Source organism: Orcinus orca, chromosome 8 (genome assembly GCF_937001465.1).
Source record: "Orcinus orca chromosome 8, mOrcOrc1.1, whole genome shotgun sequence".
Classification (NCBI taxonomy): domain Eukaryota; kingdom Metazoa; phylum Chordata; class Mammalia; order Artiodactyla; family Delphinidae; genus Orcinus; species Orcinus orca.
This window is the reverse complement of record NC_064566.1, coordinates 7,524,710-7,543,827: the sequence shown is the minus strand read 5'-3', so window position 1 is coordinate 7,543,827 and position 19,118 is coordinate 7,524,710. Positions and strand designations below refer to the sequence as shown.

At 56.4% G+C, this 19,118-nt stretch overlaps 1 protein-coding gene across 7 annotated transcripts; it reads right to left on the bottom strand.

The window, feature by feature from the left end:
• Nucleotides 1-3,363: 3,363 nt before the first annotated feature.
• On the bottom strand, nucleotides 3,364-18,969 carry MAP4K2 (mitogen-activated protein kinase kinase kinase kinase 2). 7 transcript variants are annotated; one of them, XM_004264317.4, is made up of 32 exons: nucleotides 18,813-18,968; nucleotides 18,632-18,689; nucleotides 18,316-18,406; nucleotides 18,165-18,229; nucleotides 17,805-17,860; nucleotides 17,439-17,486; nucleotides 17,310-17,352; nucleotides 16,837-16,909; nucleotides 16,627-16,758; nucleotides 16,489-16,551; nucleotides 16,040-16,121; nucleotides 15,841-15,948; nucleotides 15,330-15,408; nucleotides 15,112-15,170; nucleotides 14,433-14,476; nucleotides 14,310-14,348; nucleotides 14,182-14,215; nucleotides 13,950-14,055; nucleotides 13,771-13,859; nucleotides 13,653-13,694; nucleotides 13,452-13,536; nucleotides 13,278-13,357; nucleotides 13,131-13,191; nucleotides 12,925-13,042; nucleotides 9,271-9,329; nucleotides 9,088-9,191; nucleotides 8,824-9,001; nucleotides 7,978-8,046; nucleotides 7,768-7,854; nucleotides 7,451-7,521; nucleotides 7,297-7,352; nucleotides 3,364-7,193 (listed from the first exon to the last, which is right to left on the bottom strand). In XM_004264317.4, the coding sequence occupies exons 1-32, from the start codon at nucleotides 18,906-18,908 to the stop codon at nucleotides 7,106-7,108; spliced, it is 2,463 nt and encodes an 820-aa protein (XP_004264365.1). In that variant the 5' UTR covers nucleotides 18,909-18,968; the 3' UTR covers nucleotides 3,364-7,105. The 7 variants fall into 7 exon arrangements, with proteins under 7 accessions (XP_004264365.1, XP_049569029.1, XP_049569030.1 ...); XM_049713072.1 differs by having other exon boundaries at nucleotides 13,659-13,694; XM_049713073.1 differs by lacking the exon at nucleotides 17,805-17,860 and having other exon boundaries at nucleotides 17,284-17,352.
• Between the last annotated feature and the right edge of the window lie 149 nt (nucleotides 18,970-19,118).

The window sequence follows — 19,118 nt, the reverse complement described above, 5'->3', positions numbered from 1 at the left end:
CTGTTAAAATTGTACCCCTTGCAGGAAAAATTTAAAAACTCTTTCAGTGTAGCAGTCCAAGTCCTGGGAATCCACCCCAAAGCAAGGCATGTGATTATATAATGTAATGAGTTCAAAGTCTTCTACTGCATTTACTGCAGCCTTGTTTGTAATGGCAAAAACCTGGAAACGAAGTAAATTACCATCAATATGTGAATGGCTGAATAAACTAGATCACCCATAACTGGGATTAGTAGGCAGCCTTGGAAAGCAGTTAATCCACCAGGTTGGTGAACATATTAATGTAACAGGAGGGTGATGCATCCTGACTCCACGGGTCAGGGTGAAGCTTCTGGGCTCAGGACTCTTCCAGACCTTGCCACCCAACGCATGTCTTCATCTAGCTGTTCATTTAAAAGTAGCCTTTAAAATAAATTGGTAATCATAAATATTGCACTTTCCTGAGTTCTGTGTGTCATTCTAGCAAATCATTGAACCTGAAGGGGGCTGTGGGAACCCCCGAATTTGTAGCCAAGTTGGACAGAGATGTGGGTAGCCTGGTGACCCGGGACTTGTGATTGAACTCCTTAACTTGTGGGGTCTTCCCCAACTCAGGTAATTCATGTCAGAAGTGAATTGCAGGGGACTTCCCTGGTGGTCCAGTGGTTAAGAATCCGCCTTCCACTGCAGGGGACCTGGGTTCGATCCCTGGTCAGGGAACTAAGATCTCCACGTGCAGCAGGACAACTAAGCCCACGCACTGCAACTACTGAGCCCCCAGCCAAAACTAAGACCTGACGCAGCCAAAAATAAATTTAAAAAATTTTTTTAAAGAATTGAATTGTAGGACGGTTGGTATCAGAGAATTGGTGTCAGAACATAAAGAGCAAGAAGTTTCAGGATTTCCCTGGTGGTCCAGTGGTTAAGACTCTGCCCTTCCACTGCTGGGGACAGTGGTTTGATCCCTGGTTGGGGAAGTAAGATCCTGCATGCTGCAGAGTGCAGCCAAAAAAAAAAAAAAAAAGGTTTTGACCCCTACTTACTAATCCCTGGCATTTTCTATCTTTTAACTCTAATCTGATAGTTGAGAAACCCCAGGCCCCTGGCAAGATCAGGAGGTAGCATCATGCAGCTAGCTGAGCCTAGAGGGAGCAAATCCATGGCTGTTCACCACAACCAACCCCCCTCCACCCTGCATCCAGCCTTTGGAGAGCCCTGTAGATGATTCCATTGCCCGAATTAGGAATAATAATATCTACGATGGAGTGAGCACACATGATGCACCAAGTACTTTTCATAACTTTTTTCCTCTGGAAAACCATGTTTATTTACAACTCCCAGTTAAAAGTAATTTGAACAAGGTGGGGGGATGGGTATTGGAATTTGTGAGTTAGCTACAGATTAGAAATAATAGCAAAGTAGTTATGTACAAATCACATATCTGGTAAAGGACTTTTATCCAGGGTCCCAAAACTCAACAATAATAAACAACTCCTGGGCTTCCCTGGTGGCACAGTGGTTAAGAATCCGCCTGCCAATGCAGGGGACACAGGTTCAAGCCCTGGTCTGGGAAGATCCCACATGCCGCAGAGCAACTAAGCCTGTGTAGCAACAGCTACTGAACCTGTGCGCTAGAGCCCCCGAGCCACAACTACTGAGCCCGGGTGCCATACCTACTGAAACCCGCACACCTGGAGCCTGTGCTCTGCAACAAGAGAAGCCACCGCAATGAAAAGCCCACACACGCTGCAACTAGAGAAAGCCCGCACGCAGCAACGAAGACCCAACACAGCCAAAAATAAATAAATAAAATAATTTTTTAAAAAAGAAAAGAAACAACTTGTGTGGTGATGGAAGTGTCAACTAGTTGTAATCATTTCACAGTATATATGTGAATCAAATCATCACACTGTATACCTTAAACTTACATGTTTTATGTCAATTATATCTCAATAAAGCTGGAAAAAAACCTATTTTTTAAAAGCAAAAGATGTTTTTTTAAATTTATTTTTGGCTACATTGGATCTTTGTTGTTGCGCGGCTTTCTGTAGTTGCGTCGGGGCGGGGGGGGGTGCTGCGGTCCGCAGGCTTCTCAATGCAGTAACTTATCTTGTTGCGGAGCATGGGCTCTAGGCACACGGGCTTCAATAGTTGTGACACGTGGGCTCAGTAGTTGTGGCTCGCGGGCTCTAGAGCACAGGCTCAGTAGTTGTGGCACACGGGCTTAGTTGCTCCGCAGCATGTGGGATCTTCCCGGACCAGGGCTTGAACCTGTGTCCCCTGTGTTGGCAGGCGGATTTTAACCACTGTGCCACCAGGGAAGTCCCAAAGCAAAAGATTTGAATCCACACTTTACCAAAGAACTCACTTTATTGTGCTTTGCTTTACTGCACTTCGCAGATTGTGTTTACAGATTGAAGGTTTGTGGCAACAGTGTCAAGCCCGTCTGTTGGTGCCATTTTCCCAACAACATTCGCTCCCTTTGTGTGTATCTGTCACATTTTGGCAGTTCTCACAATATTTCAAACGCTCAACCAGGAAAAAGATACAACTCGCTGAAGGATCAGATGATGGTTAGCAATTTTATTTAACAATAAGGTATTTTTTAATTAAGGTGTGTATATTTATTAAAGACATAATGCTATCACACACTTAATAGACTATGGTATAGTGTAAACATAACTTTCATATGCACTGGAAAACCAAAAAATTCACGGGATTCCCTTTATTGTGGTGGCCTGGAACAGAACCTGCAGTATGTCTGAGGTGTACCTGTAGATGGTAAATAAGCACAGGAAAAGATGCTCAACATCATTAGTCATGAAGGAAATACAAATTAAAACCACTGTGAGATACCACTACATATGTGTTTGAGTGGCTAAAATTAAACAAGACTGACAATACCAAGTGTTAGCAAGGACTTGGAGGAGCTAGAACTCAACTACCCTGCTGGTGGGAATGCAAAATGGTACAACCACTTTGGAACACAGCTTGGTAGTTTCTTAAAAAGTGAGAGCTTCCCTGGTGGTGCAGTGGTTGAGAGTCTGCCTGCCGATGCAGGGGAAACGGGTTCGTGCCCTGGTCCGGGAAGATCCCACATGCCGTGGAGCAGCTGGGCCCGTGAGCCATGGCTGCTGAGCCTGTATCTCCGGAGCCTGTACTCTGCAACGGGAGAGGCCCGTGTACCGCAAAAAAAAATAATATAATAAATATATAAAAAAATTTTTAAAAAGTGAAATAAGGTTTAAAATAATAATTTTTTTAAATTAGAATTAAACAAAAGAGAAAAAAATGAAACAACACCTACCATATGACCCAGCCCTTCCACTAGAAAGCATTTACTCAAGAGGAATGAAAGTATATATCCACACAAAGACACGTACATGAATGTTCATAGCAACTTTATTTGTAATAAATAGTCCAAAACAGGAAACAGCCAAACGTGTATCAACAGGCAACTAGCTAAACAAACGGTGGTACATCCATATGATGGAATACTACTTGGCAATAAAAGGAATGACCATTAATACATGCAACAACATGGATGAATCTCAAAATAATGATGCTTAGTGAAAGATGCCAAATAAGGAGTACGTACAATATGATTCTATTTATATAAATTCTGAAAAATTCAAATTCATCTATAGTGACAGAAAACGGATCAGTGGTTACTTCGGGATGGGGAGGCAAGGAGGAACAGGAGGCCCTGATTACAAAGAGGAAGAAGCTTTGCAGGTGATGGAAATGTTTCTCTCGATTGCAATAATGGTTTCACTGGTGTGTGTGTGTGAAAGTCATCAAATAGTACATTTTTAATAGATGCAGTTCATTGTGTGCCAATTATACCTCAGTAAAGCTGTTTTAAAAGAAGCAACAGAAGAAGGCAGCTAGAGGGACCTGCCCATAGCTTGTCACTGGAACATTTTCATTATCTCCACTTGATTTTATCATCTGGGAAAGGATTATGTTGCCTGTTTGATTTTGTTTTTTAAGCCATTACAGAGTTTTTTTAAGTGGTTACTTTAAAATATCTAAACTTACGTTTTCTTACTTTTTTTTTTTGGCTGTGCGGCGTGGCATGGGGGATCTTAGTTCCCAGATCAGGGAGCGAACCAGTGCCCCCTGCAGTGGAAGCACAGAGTCCTATCCACTGAGCCACCAGGGAATTCCCTCACATAGTATTTGATACATACAAAAGGATGTGTGGAACCTTATGTGCATTAGGAACTGAGCTATAAATCGAATACTCATGAACCCACCACACAGCCTGAGAAGCAAGATATTACCAACACCTTTGCAAATTCCTGGGATCCTTCCTTACCCCATTCCCACTCCCCTCACAGGGGCCATCATGTGAATTTTGTGCTGTTTCTTCCCCTGATCTCCTAAGTGTTTTATCACACGTGCTTAAATCACCAAACAATAGATGGTTTAGTTTTGCTTATTTTTGCTATCATACTGTGTGTCATTTTATGCAATTTGCTGTTTTCACTCAGCATTACATCTCTATGATTCATCTGTGTCATTGCATTATGTGTACTACAATACTTCCAATCCTCCCTATACCCTGCAGATAGACTTAGGACATGGTCTACCTGGGGAAAACACAGCTCAGCAAACTCATCCAGTCCGGGGGCCCAACTCTAGGGCCTCCTCTTCACAATATCACGCTCATTCCTTCACTCAGAAAGCATGACTGAGGGCCTTCTGTGCACCAGGCAGTGACCAGGCACTGGACATACCACTGTGAGCACGGCCGACGCCCTGCTGTCTTGAAGCACACATTCTGGTTGTCACCTCTCACCTTGACCCTCACTTGGCTATGGGCCAGCTACCCGAACATCCTGGGGTGCCCTAGCCTCTTCTGCTGACCCACGGGATGGCTTACAGAGGCTGATCTGACCCATCCCAGAGGCTTCTGCCCAGGGAGGGCAGTGTGACAGTAGTTGTCACAAGGACAAAGACAGCCAGCTCTGACCCAGCAAGGCCACTTCCGGGAATTAATCCTACGGGACACTTGAATACCTACACAGTGGCAATGGCATAAGAGTATTTATTGCTGCATCATTTGTAATAGCAAACTAGTAGAAACAACTGAAATTTCCATCAATAGGGATCTAACTACAGTTAATTCACATTAGTTATGGGAAACCCATACAGTGGAATACCAGCTATAAAAGAACAAAGTGGGAGGCATTGATCATGGAAAGCTCTTAAGGACAGATTTTTTTTTTTTTTTGGCCACTCACTCAGCTTGCGGGATCTTAGTATCCCGAGTAGGGATCGAACCCGGGCCCTCGGCAGTGAAAGTACGGAGTCCTAACCCCTGGACCGCCGGGGAATTCCCTCCAGGACAGATCTTAAAGGGCAAGATTAGAACAGTGTGTGTGGAATATATTACCGTGTATGTAAGAAACAGGGAAGACTAAAGCATACCATTACTTCTTAAATATGCATAAGTACTTCCAGAAGGTTTATAAGTAACTGGGACCTGAATAGGAGACTTCTCATTGTATTTACTTTGTATTATTTTTTTAAAAATTGTGTACCTATGGCCAAGGGCTACCTATTAAAAAACATACAGATAAAATAACAATTTTGGTCTTTCAGTGCATATTCCCTGGCCTCTTGGCCTTTCTTTGGCTGGTGGCCAGACTCTGCTGGCAGCAAATATTTCATCAGGGGCCCCTGCTTTTCCCAGGCACCCCTGCTTTGGCACATTACATTCTGACACCCCCCAACCCTCCTTTAGAGTGTTGGGGCAACCTGCCACAAGGTGGCACTGTCTGCTGCCTGCTGCTCTGTGGGCTGAAAGTCCTCTCCAGGTACCTGGGGTCAAGGTCAGGGGTCTCTGTCCACGGAGCAGCCTGGTCAGTGCCTGGGGCCACAGGGGGCTCCCTGGTCTGGGGGTGTGGAGCCCGCTAAGAGGGAAATGTAGGAGAATGACGATGCAAAGCACAAGGCCAGCAACAGGTGGACGAATGTGCCCTCGAGATGCAGGCTCCAGCAAGGGCAGCTCCCCTCACTGGGGGCGGGTCCACATCTTGGTAGGGGCTCCTCTGGGAGCCCAGGGATGGGCACTGAAGAGACCCTCTGGGAATTCTTGCTAAATGGACACAGGCTGATCTTCCCAGAGTCTAGCTTGGTGAGCACACCCATGTTCAGTAATCCTGGCCTGACAGAGCAACTGATATCCAGGCAGCAGGTGGGAGGCCGGGAGGCAGCCCCAGGCCTGGGTGGGGGATACAGGTCAGGGCAGGCTGTCTCCAAAGGCTGCAGCCTCCCTGGCGCTGGGTGGAGCAGCCCTTGGCGGGCCTCTCCTGGGCCCTTCCATAGGCTACCTGGTGAGATCTCATATGGGACAGGGGTGCTCGGACGAGTCCCTTGTTTAGTGCCTCCCCCGGCCCCATCTGCATGACTCCTTGGCCACAAAAGAGACCTCACACTGCAAGGCTGAGGGCTCATCCTGAGCAAGGGAGCCCAGGAAGACACAGAGACCCTGAGATGCCACGGAGGGCCATGGCCTCCCCCTCACCTCTGCCTGGCTCCCCATGAGAGCCACCAGAACACTGGTGGCCTCCCTTCCATGTTATATCCACAGCACCTGGTGCCACAGAAAGAAAGAAAGGTGTCCTGGAGGGAGAGGTAGAGGGAGATGAGGCAGGTGGGCTCAGCTCCCCCCAAACCAGAGGGACCAGTGGAATAAAATCAAACCAGCTTTAATACCAATATAGTCTCTCTTTTAAATACCATGTTCCCCAGGACAGAGCACAGGGGCAGGCTCTTGGCAGGAAGAGTGGAAAGGAAATGTGGAACCGAATGGAATGGATAGCCCCGGGCCTGCCCCCAACCAGCCCAGGGCCCCTGCCAGGGGGCACTGGGGACTGGCTGCCCGCCGGGGAGGGGGAGGTGACAGCAGCTTCCTCTGGTCCAGTTGTTGCAGAGGTGTGGGGTAGGCACCCTTACCCTCCCCAGCCCCCAAACTCTTCTCAGGATTTCTGCCCTTCAGACCAGCAGAGCCGAGGCCTGGGCTCCTCTGATCTGGGAGGGGCCCCTCTGCCTAAAAGAACTGCTGCTAAGGCCTGGAGTGGGCGGGGGATGCCCCCGGCCAGGCCGGCCCACTGGCTCAGTAACTGCTCTGATGGCCTGTGAGAATGTAGAGGTTGCTGTGAGCCCCCGGCTTGTCGGTGGGAATGCTCTCAAGGATGATGTCTCTGGAGGGGAGAGAACCGGAGGTGAGCAAGGTGGGAAGACACTTGGGCACCTCCACCTGGCCTGGAGAGCGTCTGAAGGGGAGGCCGGGGCACTGTGTCCTACCTGTGGGCCCCAAGCACTCGGAAGATCCTTGTCTCGTCTGTGATCTCCTGGGTCACCTGGGAAGAAAAGGGGGACTGAGGCTGCCCCAGAGGTCCTCTCCTAAAAGGTGGGGACACCTGGGTGGGGAGCCACCAGGGTCCTGAGTGTCACTCACCTCATTAGTGTCCAGGCTGCGGCCTTGCATCCCATGGCTCCAGAAGGCCAGCACACTGTCCTGCAGACACACTAGGAGCGGCCAGGCGGCCATCAGCCCTGCACCTGCCCTGGGGACACTGGCTCCCCCAGCTACACCCTGGGCCCAGGTCTGGACCACAGAGGACCTCACGGACTGGGCCGCAGGTGACCAACATGGCTCTCAAGAGGGGCTGGGGGACCTGCCTCCTTGTCCTGCTGCCAGCCCCAGGCCCCGGGGCCACATCATGTGCTCCAGGCCAGGGATACTCCCACCCCCACCTCTGTCTGCTCACTTACCCACAGTCTCAATGGGGAAGTCAAAGGTCAGCACAGGCGCCAGTGTCACCGTGGGCTCGCCCAGCAGGTTGACGATCCTCACGCAGCCTATACAGGGGGCGGGCTGGTGGGCGGGGCGGGGCGGGGTGGCCCCCTTCTGGGGAGACAGACCCACCTGGCCTCCCTCACCACCCCCTTCTAGCCCCCAGCCCTGATACCAGGAACACTCACGGTCAAAGCAGACTAGGACTGTGTCCCTGTCCACCTGGATCACCTGCTGGGCTGAGCCCGGAAGCCCCTCTGCAGGCAGAGAAGGGAGACACAGCCTGGCTGAGCCACCAGCCCCGCTCTGGCCCCAAGAGGAAGAGCTGGGGGTGTGCATCAGCCGGCTTTCCCCACAGTGCATTGCGCAATAGCTGGGTGGGGTCACGATGCCCAGTCTCACTGCACAGCAGGGGAACTGATGCTTGGCAGCAAAGTGACCCAACACAAGCGGCAGGGCTGAGGCCCAGGGAGGCTTTGGGGGGCAGAGGCTCTGGAGCCAGGAGAGCCAGGCTTCATGACCCAGTCACTGTGTAACCTCGAATCTCTGGGCCTCAGTTTCTTCATCTGTAACCCAGGCACGACGATGCCTACCTTGCAGGGCCATTGTGGGGATCAAGAGTAAAATCCCATGAGACCCCTGGCTGGGGGTCTGGGCTACCGCAAGGACTTGGTCCAGGGCACCTTCCCCCTTCTTTACCCACTGCCACTCACTCTGCTCCCCTGAGCTGTCCCAACACCCAGTGTCCTTCCTTGCTCAGAATGGAGGCCTCTGGCACCTGCCTTCCCCAGCTTGGCTCTGTCCCTGCAGCCCCTGCAGGGTTGGTCAGGTTTTCTTAGCTGCTGAGCTGAAGAGAAGCTTGGAGCTTCGGGTCCCCAAGGTCTCCGTGGAGCCATAAGCTGTGAGGAACTTCCTCCTCTCCCTTCCCTCCCCCTCCCTCCCCCTCCCCTCCCCCTCTCCCCCTCTCTCTCTCTCTCTATATATCACATGCACATGCACACACTCACATACAGCAGCCTGGCCCTCCAGCTCACCGGGTGGGAGGAGGATGTCCGGCGTCAGGCCAGCCTCCAGCGGCAGGACATGGAACAGGACGCGGCAGCCAGGCCCCTCGGGGCCCTCAGCCCCCACGCACACCTGCGGTAGCTCCTTCCCATCCAGCACCAGCGGCTCCAGCATCCTTGCTGGGCTGGGCAAGGGGCTGGAGAAGTTCTGGGGGCAGCAGGGGCGCTCAGGTCTACATTTCTCCTCCCAGAAACCCTGCCACCCGCCCGGGGGTCCCCCCACCGGCACCGCACCTTTAGCAGCAGGAATTTCTGCAGCGGCTCATACCACTGCAGCAGAAGCAGACTGGTGGGCAGCGCGGCCAGCAGGAAGGTGCTGCCTGTGTGCGGATTCCGCACTGCGAGAGAGGGGGTGGTGGGGCCGGGGCTGTGCCCACCCGCGCCCCCCCGGCCCCGCCCACCACACCCAGCTCTTACCCACGCGACACTGCAGGCAGCCTTTGGTGTCAGGAATCTTGGTGGACAGGGCAAAGCGCCTGTGGGGTGGCAACCAGGGCAGGCGTCACGGGTGCCACCCTGGGCAAGGCCCCCTGCAGAGCCCTAAGGGGACGGTACTAACACCTTCCCCGCCTCACAGGTGGCAGAGGCTCAGAGAGGTCAAGCCCCTGGCCCGAGTATCCGAGAAGCCACGAAACTGTGAATCGCGCAGGATGTGACGCAGTGCTTGTGGCTCCAGCACCCGCTATACAGCCTGGAGCGTGTACATCCAGTCCAGGGGTTTGGATCACAGAGTTACCTCTCACCGTGCGACTTGGGGCAAGGCACTGAACCTCTCCGGGCCTCAACTGCTTCACCTGCTTCACCTGCAGCTTCACCAGCAGTACCCTCAGGACTTGACCTCTCCGGGCCTCAACTGCTTCACCTGCAGCCTGGGGATAACCGTGGTACCCCCCTCACAGGGTCGCAGTGAGGCCTAAATGAGTTAACTCAGGGGAGGAGCGTGCAGCAGAGCCTGCCACATCAGGTGCCCTCACAAAAGGCTAACTTTTCTCATCCTGTTATTATTACTTTCCCACCTATTTTCAGTCATCGAAAATACTTGTTAGGCAAAGGCAGGGTGTAAATAAAGAAATAACTGAAAAAAACGAGGGTGTGGAAGGACGGCAAGCTAATGCGGCCTCCAGCTCCTCCGGCGGCCAGAGCACTCAGGGCCGGTCCCCACCTGACACACTGCAAGTCACAGATGAGCAAGCCGGGCCGAGAACATGACGACTCCCCAGAAAACGGCAAACGCCCTGCCCTCTCCTGCTTCAGGGCAGGCTATTCCGGGGGGGACCAGTGGGTGCCGAGGGAGAAGCGGGGTCCCTCCTTTGGTTACTGGCTGTCCCCCAAACCCTCAGGGGACCTTCCAAACCTGCTTCTTCCCTTGGGGAACAGGGCTACACGTCAGCAGCCCTGCCACCTCCTCCCACTGACCCAGCCCTGTCTGCACCCTCTGCTGGGATGTGGGCCCCGCCAAGGAAGCCAGCACCTCTGTCTCCGCCTCTGTCCTCACTCTCCTCTCTCCCCTTGTTCCTTCCACTCTCTTTCCCAGCTGGCCTTCAGATGGGACAGAGGCGGACATTTTTTGTTTTTTTCCCCAACAATTCGAGATCTCTGCTGTGATACTGTGATTTCCCAAACACACACCCAAAGCTGCCTGTGACTTGGGCCTGTAATGGGCCTGTTTCCTGCAGGTCCTGGGCCAAAGCAGAGGTTGGCTTCGGACTGAGGTCAGGAAGCCCCAAGGCCACGGGGCTCCCGATGTGCTCCTCAGGCGAGCCCGCTGAATCATGGCCCTGGGCCCCTCATCTCCCCTCGGCCCGGCCTCCCATGCCCTCCTCACCGGCTTCCACCACCCACCGGGTCATGACGATGTCTAAGCCCACAGCCCGCCTCCCCGCTCAGAACTCAGCGCCATCCCCCACCCCCCAGCCCCCGCCAAGGGCCGAGGCCCCACTTGCACATTTCAAACTCCATGTGACAACACTGAATTCTGCTCCACCCACAGCTGATGACAGCTCCATCCTTCCCATTGCCTAGGCCAAAAGCTTGGAGTCATCCTTGACTCCCCTTTCTCTTCCATCCACCAACTGTCCGGAAATCCTGTTGCTTCAGTTTTCAAAATAAAACTAGACTCTGACCGCTTTTCTACTCCTTCACGGCCTCCCTGGCCCAAGCCGCCATCATGTCCCACCTGATGGTGCCACAGCCTCCTGATGGGTCTCCGCATCCGCCCGCGTCCCCTCCAGTCTCCTCCCAGCTCAGCAGCCAGAGTGACCCGTGAAAACCTCAGTCATGCCGCTCCTCTGCAGCGGCCCTCAGGCTGCTCTGAGTCAGGGGCAAAGCCCTCACTGTGACTACAGAGCCCTCGGAGGCCAGCTCCCTCTCACTCCGTCCATCTGGACTCACTGGCCTCCTTGCTGTTCCTCATACAGGCAGGACGGCTCCAGCCCCCCAGATACCCTCAGGACTTGCTCCATCAACCCCTCCGAGTCTTTGCTCAAAAAGCACCTTCTCAGCGAGGTCTTTCCTGACCACCCTGCCCTTCTCCACGGGGCACTTTCCCCTCTGTGTCACCACCGCATAGACTCCTTCTCATGTCCGCTGTTGTCTGTCTCAACAGGAGGGTCTTGGGAATATAAGGGTCTCCAGTTCTCAAGTGTATCTCACGCCCAGGACACTGCCTGGCGCATACCGGGTGCTGAATGGCTGAATGAGGGACTCTACTGCCCTGTAAATGCACCACAGTCTGCTCTCTGGGGTCTCCCGGTCCCTCCCTTTCCCTCCAGCTCACTCTGATTAGTCCCCAAATCCTGTCAATCCCACTTCCTAAATATTGCTCGAGTCCATCTAGTTCTCACTGCCCTACACTGCCTTGGGTCACTACACCGGCCTCCCTTCCAGGCCCTCTCGCCAGCCTCCCCCTCCATTCCTCCTTCCCACTGTCACCAGAGAGGCCAGCAGATGTTCCTGTTTCCATCTGCCCAGACAAGCCCCTCTCTCCTTCCCCCAGCTCCAAGAGAGGGCACGGGACGCAGGCCTGGGCTCTGGCTCCTCATGCCCTTCCACAGTGACTAGCCCAGGGGTAGGCATGAACCTAAGCTAGGCCAGTGAGAACTGGCCCTGGACTTTTGTGGGAATTACTTGGAAACAGAGGTTCCAGTTCCATTGGGTTGTTAGCTAGTGGAACGCTGGCCTGGACCTGCAGGCAGCCATCACTGGACAAGAAAACCTGCGTGAGAATGAAGGTGACAAGAGGAAAACAGAGCCAGGAGATGCAGGAAGATGCCTGAGGATGCCATTTAAGCCTGGATCCAGCTGGACATGCAGCTGAGCCTACTCCTACACGAGGCGTTGTGCTTAAGCCGGTGAGTTGAATCACCTGCAACGGGAAAAATCCTGATTGACGTACAGAGGGATCCTTCTAAGATGCTCCGGGTCCGCTACCAGTCAGACAAAGCCCAGATCCTGGGCCTGGAGTCAACGGCAGGCCTCTGCCACCTGTGCAGCTTCCTCTTGGGCTGCTCCCCGTCCTCGATCGGGCCAAACACCTTTTAACTCCCCCGATCGCCTAGGAGAATTCACACTTGTTCCTCGCACTGCTAGAAGGCTGTTCCCTAACTCATCTGCCTGGAAGACCCCCAACGCTCTGTCAACGCCGCGAGCTCGCCTGGCGTCTCTGAGGCCTCCCCACCCCTTCCAGCTCTCCCCCTGGCGCACCTCAGTCCCAGGAGCTGACTGTCAAGAACTCATTTGATTTGTCATCCCTAAGCCCAGCCTAAGACCTGCCGCATAGTAGGTACTCAGGAAACATTTGCCCCACAGCCTACCCACCGCAGCTCCCAGAGCTTGCCAGGTACATTCACATGCCCTGTCTCCTTCCCTCCCGACAGGTCTGGGTGCAGGGGCAGGGGAGGCTACCAACTATATTGACCTATGAGGAAACCGGGCCTCAGAGAGGCCAAGTGACGTGTCTAAGATCCCAACAGTCTCAGTACCAGGAAAGGCTGCATTCCAGCCCTGGCTCTGTCCCTTTGCCTCTCCCTCCTCCCTCATCCCCGCAGGGCCAGGCTCCCCAGGGTCCCTGACCTGGGGATGATGCGCTGAGTGAGGCGATTGGTGGGGATGGAGAGGGGGACCTGTTGCTGTAGCCGCCGCTGCTCAAACAAGCCTGGGAGGTCGTGGGCCCAGATGTGCGTGGATTTCCCTGCGGGGGGATGGGACGGAGGGGAGAGGGGCTCAGAGAGTGTTGGTGGGTGGGGCGCTGGCCCTGCCCCCGCCTGCCCCAACTGTACCTGAGAGTGACAGCAGCACGTTGTTCACGCAGTAAAGCCAGGCGCAGCGGTGTGAAATCAGCTGGAGGCCACAGAGCCATAGATGGACAGGGGTCAGCACCCCAGACGCCCAAGGCCCTCGGCCCTCCCCCGCCAGCCGGGCCTCACCTTCTCCAGCGTATCCTCATGCAGTTCATGCAGGTTGAGGGTGTAGATGCCTTCCTCGGCCCCCACCACCAGGAACTGGTCTGCAGGTTTGGGTATGGAGTCAGAGGTCAGCCACGTCCCCTTGCCCAAGCTGGGGATTCCCAGGCTCCTGCTTCCTCCCTGCCCCTGGCCTACCCCGGGTGACAGGGTGAATCCAGGTGACAGCAGCGTGGATCCGCAGGGGGCAGCCATTGAAGACCTTGGAGAAGCAGGCGCCCATCTGGAGAGGGGGCAAGAGGCTGATGAGGAAGCACCAGGTGGGGGGACGGGGCGGGGGGAGCCACAGGCGGTGAGGCAGAAGGCGGTGGGGAGGCGGAGCCATGCGCAAACGCTTACGTGCACCTTGGGGGTCGGGGGGAGCCCACGGCAGGATGACCTCTGGGAGGGAAGAAAGGAGTCAAGGCCACACCCCCAGCCTCCCATCTCCCCGACCCCCCCTACAGCACCGCCTCACCTCATGATCTTCCCGGTGCTTCACGGTGGCCCAGGCAGTGGAGAGCAGCGGGGGGCTGTCAGGGCATGGGAGAGGTGCAGGTGCGGTTCCTGCAGGCACAGACCTGCCGTGAATTCCGGTCCTGGACCGCCCCCTGCCTCCAGGGGCCTGCCTCCTCGTCCCCGGAGCCTGGGGCTCACCTGGGAGGCTGGATTGAAGGTCCTCAGCCGGAGGCTCAGTGGGGGATGGCTCCAAGAACGGGGCCCTCTTGATGGTTCCTATGGTATCATCTGGGGAGTCCAGCTCCTGGCAGGAGGGTCAGCGGACCCAGCCCAGCTGTTAGCAGGTGACCCTGTAACCTACCCCCACCCCAACTGCACCTGCTATCGCACTGCCCCCCATCCCCATCCCCCGCTCCCCTCCTCTCCGTACCTTGAGTTCCAAGGCTGGCCGGATGGTCAGGCTCCTGTCGGGGACAAATCAGAGGGAGATGAGGTGTGAGATGTGACTGGGTCCTGAGCCCAGCTGCCCCCCACCTCCTCCGGGCCCTGGCCCCTCACCTTTCCTCCAGGGCCTCCTGGACTGACTGCAGCAGGCTCCTGGGTAGAGAGGGGAAGGGATCAGAGGTCAGCCTTTCCTCCTGCCCCTCCCCCCCCCACAGCTCCCCCACCCCCCTCACTCACGAGCTCAGCTCCTCCTTTCCCAGCAGCGTCCACTCCTCTTCCCACTGTGGGGAAACCGAGTCAGAAAGACCGGGAGGGAGGCAGAGAGACAGACAGGCAACGTGAGAGAGTGCTGGAGAGATTGTGGGAGAGAGAGATGGCAGACAGACAGATGGAAAGTGAGATTGGTAACAAGCAGGAGGACTGTGAGAAAGACAACAAGAGGCCGAGAAAGTGTGAAAAAGGGCCAAACAGACAAACAAGGAGAGAGAAGGAGACAGAGAGACAGTGAGAGAAAAGGGCAGGGAGGGACTGAGATCGTGTGGGTGAGAAAGATGCTGATAAGTAGAGACAGCAAGAGAGCAGAGATGATGAGTCAGCCAACCCAGCAGTCACAGCGACTGAGGCAGAGAAGAACGTGCCGAAGGGGGCGGGGGCGTCCTCAGACGAGTGACAGGCCCACGTTTTAGAAAGGCGTGGTCACCCTGCCACCCCCAGCCGACTGTCCAAAACAACCTGCCCCAGGAAGGAGCCCCCAGGCTTCCGGGTCCCTGGGCGGACAGGCCTGCTTGGACAGCTCTCCCGGGCCGAGGGCCAGGCTGCTGCTGCTTCACGGCTCCTGAGTTTGAGGTGCTCAGTCACCCGCACAGCTCCCCAGCCCAGCCCTCTGCCCCACCCTGCCCCACCGCCAGCCCCTCACCGGCTCATTCAGTGGGTCTGTTTCCTTCCTTCGTGGGGCACCAAACTTCACCTGGTGAACTGGAGGGCCCAGATCCAGGGGTTAGGGGGGCCAGAGCCTCAGGACTGACCCCTTAACTCACACCAGATCCACACGCACAGCCCCCCAATCCACACAGCCCCCCACCAAATCCACACACAGCTGCCAATCCACACAGCCCCCCACCAAAGCAGACTCACACTGGATCTCCGAGGGGGTCCTCTCGGCTGGGCCATGCTGCCCCCGGGAGTGAATGGTGTCGGGAAACATGTCGTAAGTCTACGAGAGAGCACAGACAGCGGACATGTGTCCACGCTCACCTCACACCAGGTATTCCTCGAGCTGCTCTACACACACTGACGTGTCTGTTTTCACGGAAACGCCCTGAGATGATCGCGAGATTAAATGGCACCCTCGTTTCACAGGTGAGAAAACCAGCACAGAGAGACCAGTAACTCGCCAAAGATCACAGAGAAAGCAGAAGATGGCTTAACTAGGGTCACGGTCACGCTGGGCCAAGGGCAAGAACCTATCACAGTGGGGCGACAAGGAGGCAAACCGGCTCAGGGAAGATTCCTAATGGGTGGGCTCGACCAGACTGAAGCTCCATGTGCTGGAAACATACAAGCTGAAGGGCCCTTGACTTCTGTCACCTCTGCATGCCTATGACCAAACCAGGCCAAAGCCCAGTCCCCAGCGGCTCTCACTTACCTCCAGGTCACAGTCTTCTGGGGAGGGGGTTCCCAGGTGGGGGTCATTGGCCTTGTCCAACAGCTGTGTGAGGAGAGCCCGAGGCAACTGCTGGGTCGTGAAGGGGTGCTGGAGGATGGAGGGGGTGCAGGTTGGTCCCTGGCCTCCGGGTCCCTGCTTCTGAGCATCTAGCCCCCTGCCCCACCCCCCTACCTCCCACCTGCAGGAGCTTCTCTGCTGTTGGCCTCTTCTTGGGGTTCTTGGTCAAGGCAAGCTTGAGAAAGTGATGGAAATACTGGGTCCTAGTGGATACAAGAGACCCCACCCGCAGGCCCAGATTAGCCCTCAGGCAGGCCATCCTGCCACCACTCCTGAGGAGTCTGCTGGGCCTGCCCAGGAAGGAGCCAGCCTGAGACCAAGGGCAGCTGGCCTGAGCAACACTGCTATTGCGACACGGCAGCGCCTCCATCATCAACCATCTGCCCTTCTTCTTTGTCCACGCTGGTCCCCAGCCCAGAGGCAGGGCCCAGGCCCCTCCCGCGGATGGTCTGTGGAGGCCCAGAGAGGGCAGGGCCCTCGAGGCTGCACGCTGGGGGGTGGCAGAAGGCTCCTCTGCCCCCATGGGGCTGGGCTGAAAAGGGGGCCCCAGCAAGGGATGTGGGCCCTCACCAGCGAGTCTTGTCTCTCAGCTTTGGCGGCTGGAAGCTGCTCTTTGACATCAGCATCAAGGCCCTGTGGAGACCACAGGTCAGGGGTCGAGGGTCACAGGGTTCTTGGGGTCACGCAAGGGGCAAGTATTCAGCTGACCTCATGGGGTGCAGGTGGAAGAGAGGGGGCTGCAGCTCGCCCAGCTCGATGGCGGTGATGCCCAGGGCCCAGATGTCACACAGCTCATTGTAGCCACCTTTGCGCTCCACGGCGGCCACCTCCGGGGCCATCCTAGAGGCGGGGTCACAGATGAGACGGCCGGGTGCCCCGCTGTGGCCCCCACCCCCTCAGCCAGAGGTGCAGCCTCACCAGTATGGAGTCCCAATGAAAGACCTCCTCTTCGCCACAGACGCCGTCAGCTCGCCTGACACCCCAAAGTCAGCTACAGGGAGAAAGAGCTGCTCTCACCCGACCTCTGGCTGCCACTCCCCACCCCCTTTCAGGGCTCAGGCTCAGGATGCACCTGGCAGGGCTCAGAAAACAGGCAGCCCAGGTTCAGCCACAACTGCCACAGGCACAAGGCAAAGCCAGGTCCCCTCCTGGGAGGGGTCAACCACCTTCTCTCCACGACCAAGTGCCCGGTCCCATGTTAGACTCCATACGAACCCAACCACATCCAACTTCTAGCAGGAAGGGAGAACTGTTCCACTTTCTAAATGGGGAAACTGAGGCTCAAGTGGTAAAATGACTTGCTCAAGGACAAGCTGCACTTGAAAGTAGGCTCTAAGACTCCAGGAGCTCCCATAGAACCCTCACCCTGATTGTGTCCCCAGGGTACTGACCCAGCTTGACATCTCCCTGGAGGGTGAGGAGAAGGTTGGCTCCCTGTGGGAATGGAGGAGAGAGAATCCCGTCTGGTGCCCCCGAGAGCCTCCTCCTCCCTCCCACAATGCCCTTGGCCAGACCCCTACCTTGATGTCTCTGTGGATCTTCCCCTGAGAATGCAAGTGGTGCAGCCCCTGGGGACGAAGAGGAGCCCCTGAGAGCAGCTACCCAGTATATCCCACCTCTCCTGAACCCCCTCTCAGGACTGGGGCCCCCCACCCAAGCTGCTTCCTCCTCCCCTCTCCCCAAACAGGAAATGACTGAGCCAAAAGGGAAATGGGCTGCTTCCGGCAACACGGCTGGGGCCCCTTCCCCGCAGGACCCACAGCCCCTCAGGCACCTTTGCCTGAGCACTCCACCCACCCCACCCCCCAACACACACACTGGCCAGCTGGGCTCCCTGCCCTGCTCCAGGGGACTGGGGGTGTGAGTAGCCCTATGGGCCCAGCTACCTTCAGTGCCTCTCGGCAGACATAGGCAATCTGCCGTTCCTCCAGGGGCCCGGTGGCTGAAATGGGAGTGGTAAGGGCTGGCAGGGGGGTCTGGGGGAATATGCTGACCCTCCCAGGATCCACCCTGTGTGGGGTAAGCAGCAGGCATTGCTGGTGAAAGGGGAGTTGGCCACATCCCCTCCCGACATAGGCTGGGATATACAGCCCAGAAAAGGACAGCATTTCTCTCAAGGTCACACAGCTAGTGAGAAGTGGAGAGGGGCCCAAATCCAGGGCCCCAGCTCTCCCCTCCGGCCCTGCGTTGCGGTGGGGATGGGAAGAAGGCTGTGACCCTCTGTGGCCTGGAGTCCTGGCCCTCACCGTGGTAAATCTCCTGCAGGGACCCCCCTCCGCAGAACTCCATGCAGATCCACAAGCGGTCATTCCTGGGGTGACACAGAGCTGGGGTGGGCACATGGTACGGCCATATGGGGGCTGCCTGGGGGTAAGCAAGGGGATAAAGCAGCCTCACCTGAGGTAGCTGCCAATATAGGCCACCACATTGGGGTGGCGGCACTCACGCAGGATGGTGATTTCCTGCTGAAGGGAGCTGATGTCGTCCCCTGGGAAACACAGGGCATCATGAAGGGGGCCGCCTTAACTCAATGCCCCCATCTGCAAAATGGGCACAGAGTGCCTCCTCTCTCCAGGGCAGACAGGTGCCAGCGGACAGTACCTCCCGGGGCCTGCTTCTCAGGGGGTCTCGGAAATGTCAACTCTCACACCGCGCCCGCTCTGCGGCCCTCTGCCCTCCCTCCAGCGCTGAGGCCCTGGCTCCGGGCCCTCACCTGGGTCTAGCTTGACTATCTTGACCGCAGCCAGTTCGGACGTGACCGTGTCGCGGGCCTGCAGGGGCGGAGGGGGTGAAGCGAGATGAGGAGGGGCGGGGCTGGGGGCCGGATCCCGCAGCAGGGCACGGAGCGCGTACCCTCCTCTCCTCTCTCCCGTCCGTCCCGCCGCCCGACGCACCTTGTAGACGTCGCCATAGGTCCCGGCCCCCACGCGCTGCAGCAGCTCGAAGCGGTCCCGCGGATCCTGCAGCGACACATCCTGCAGCAGCGCCATGGCCCGGCGCCGGGCGGGCGCGAGCTGCGGAGCCGCGGAGCCGGCGCGGGGCGGCGCGGGGCGGCGCGGGGCGGGGCGGGGTGGGACCGCCGAGGCGGGCGCCGGTGGCTCAGAGGCCGCGGGGGCGGGGCCGGGGCCCGGGGCGGGGCCAGGCCGGGGATGCCCCGCCGCCCGGCCGGGAGGAGGCGCCAGCGGGACCGGCCCTCGGCA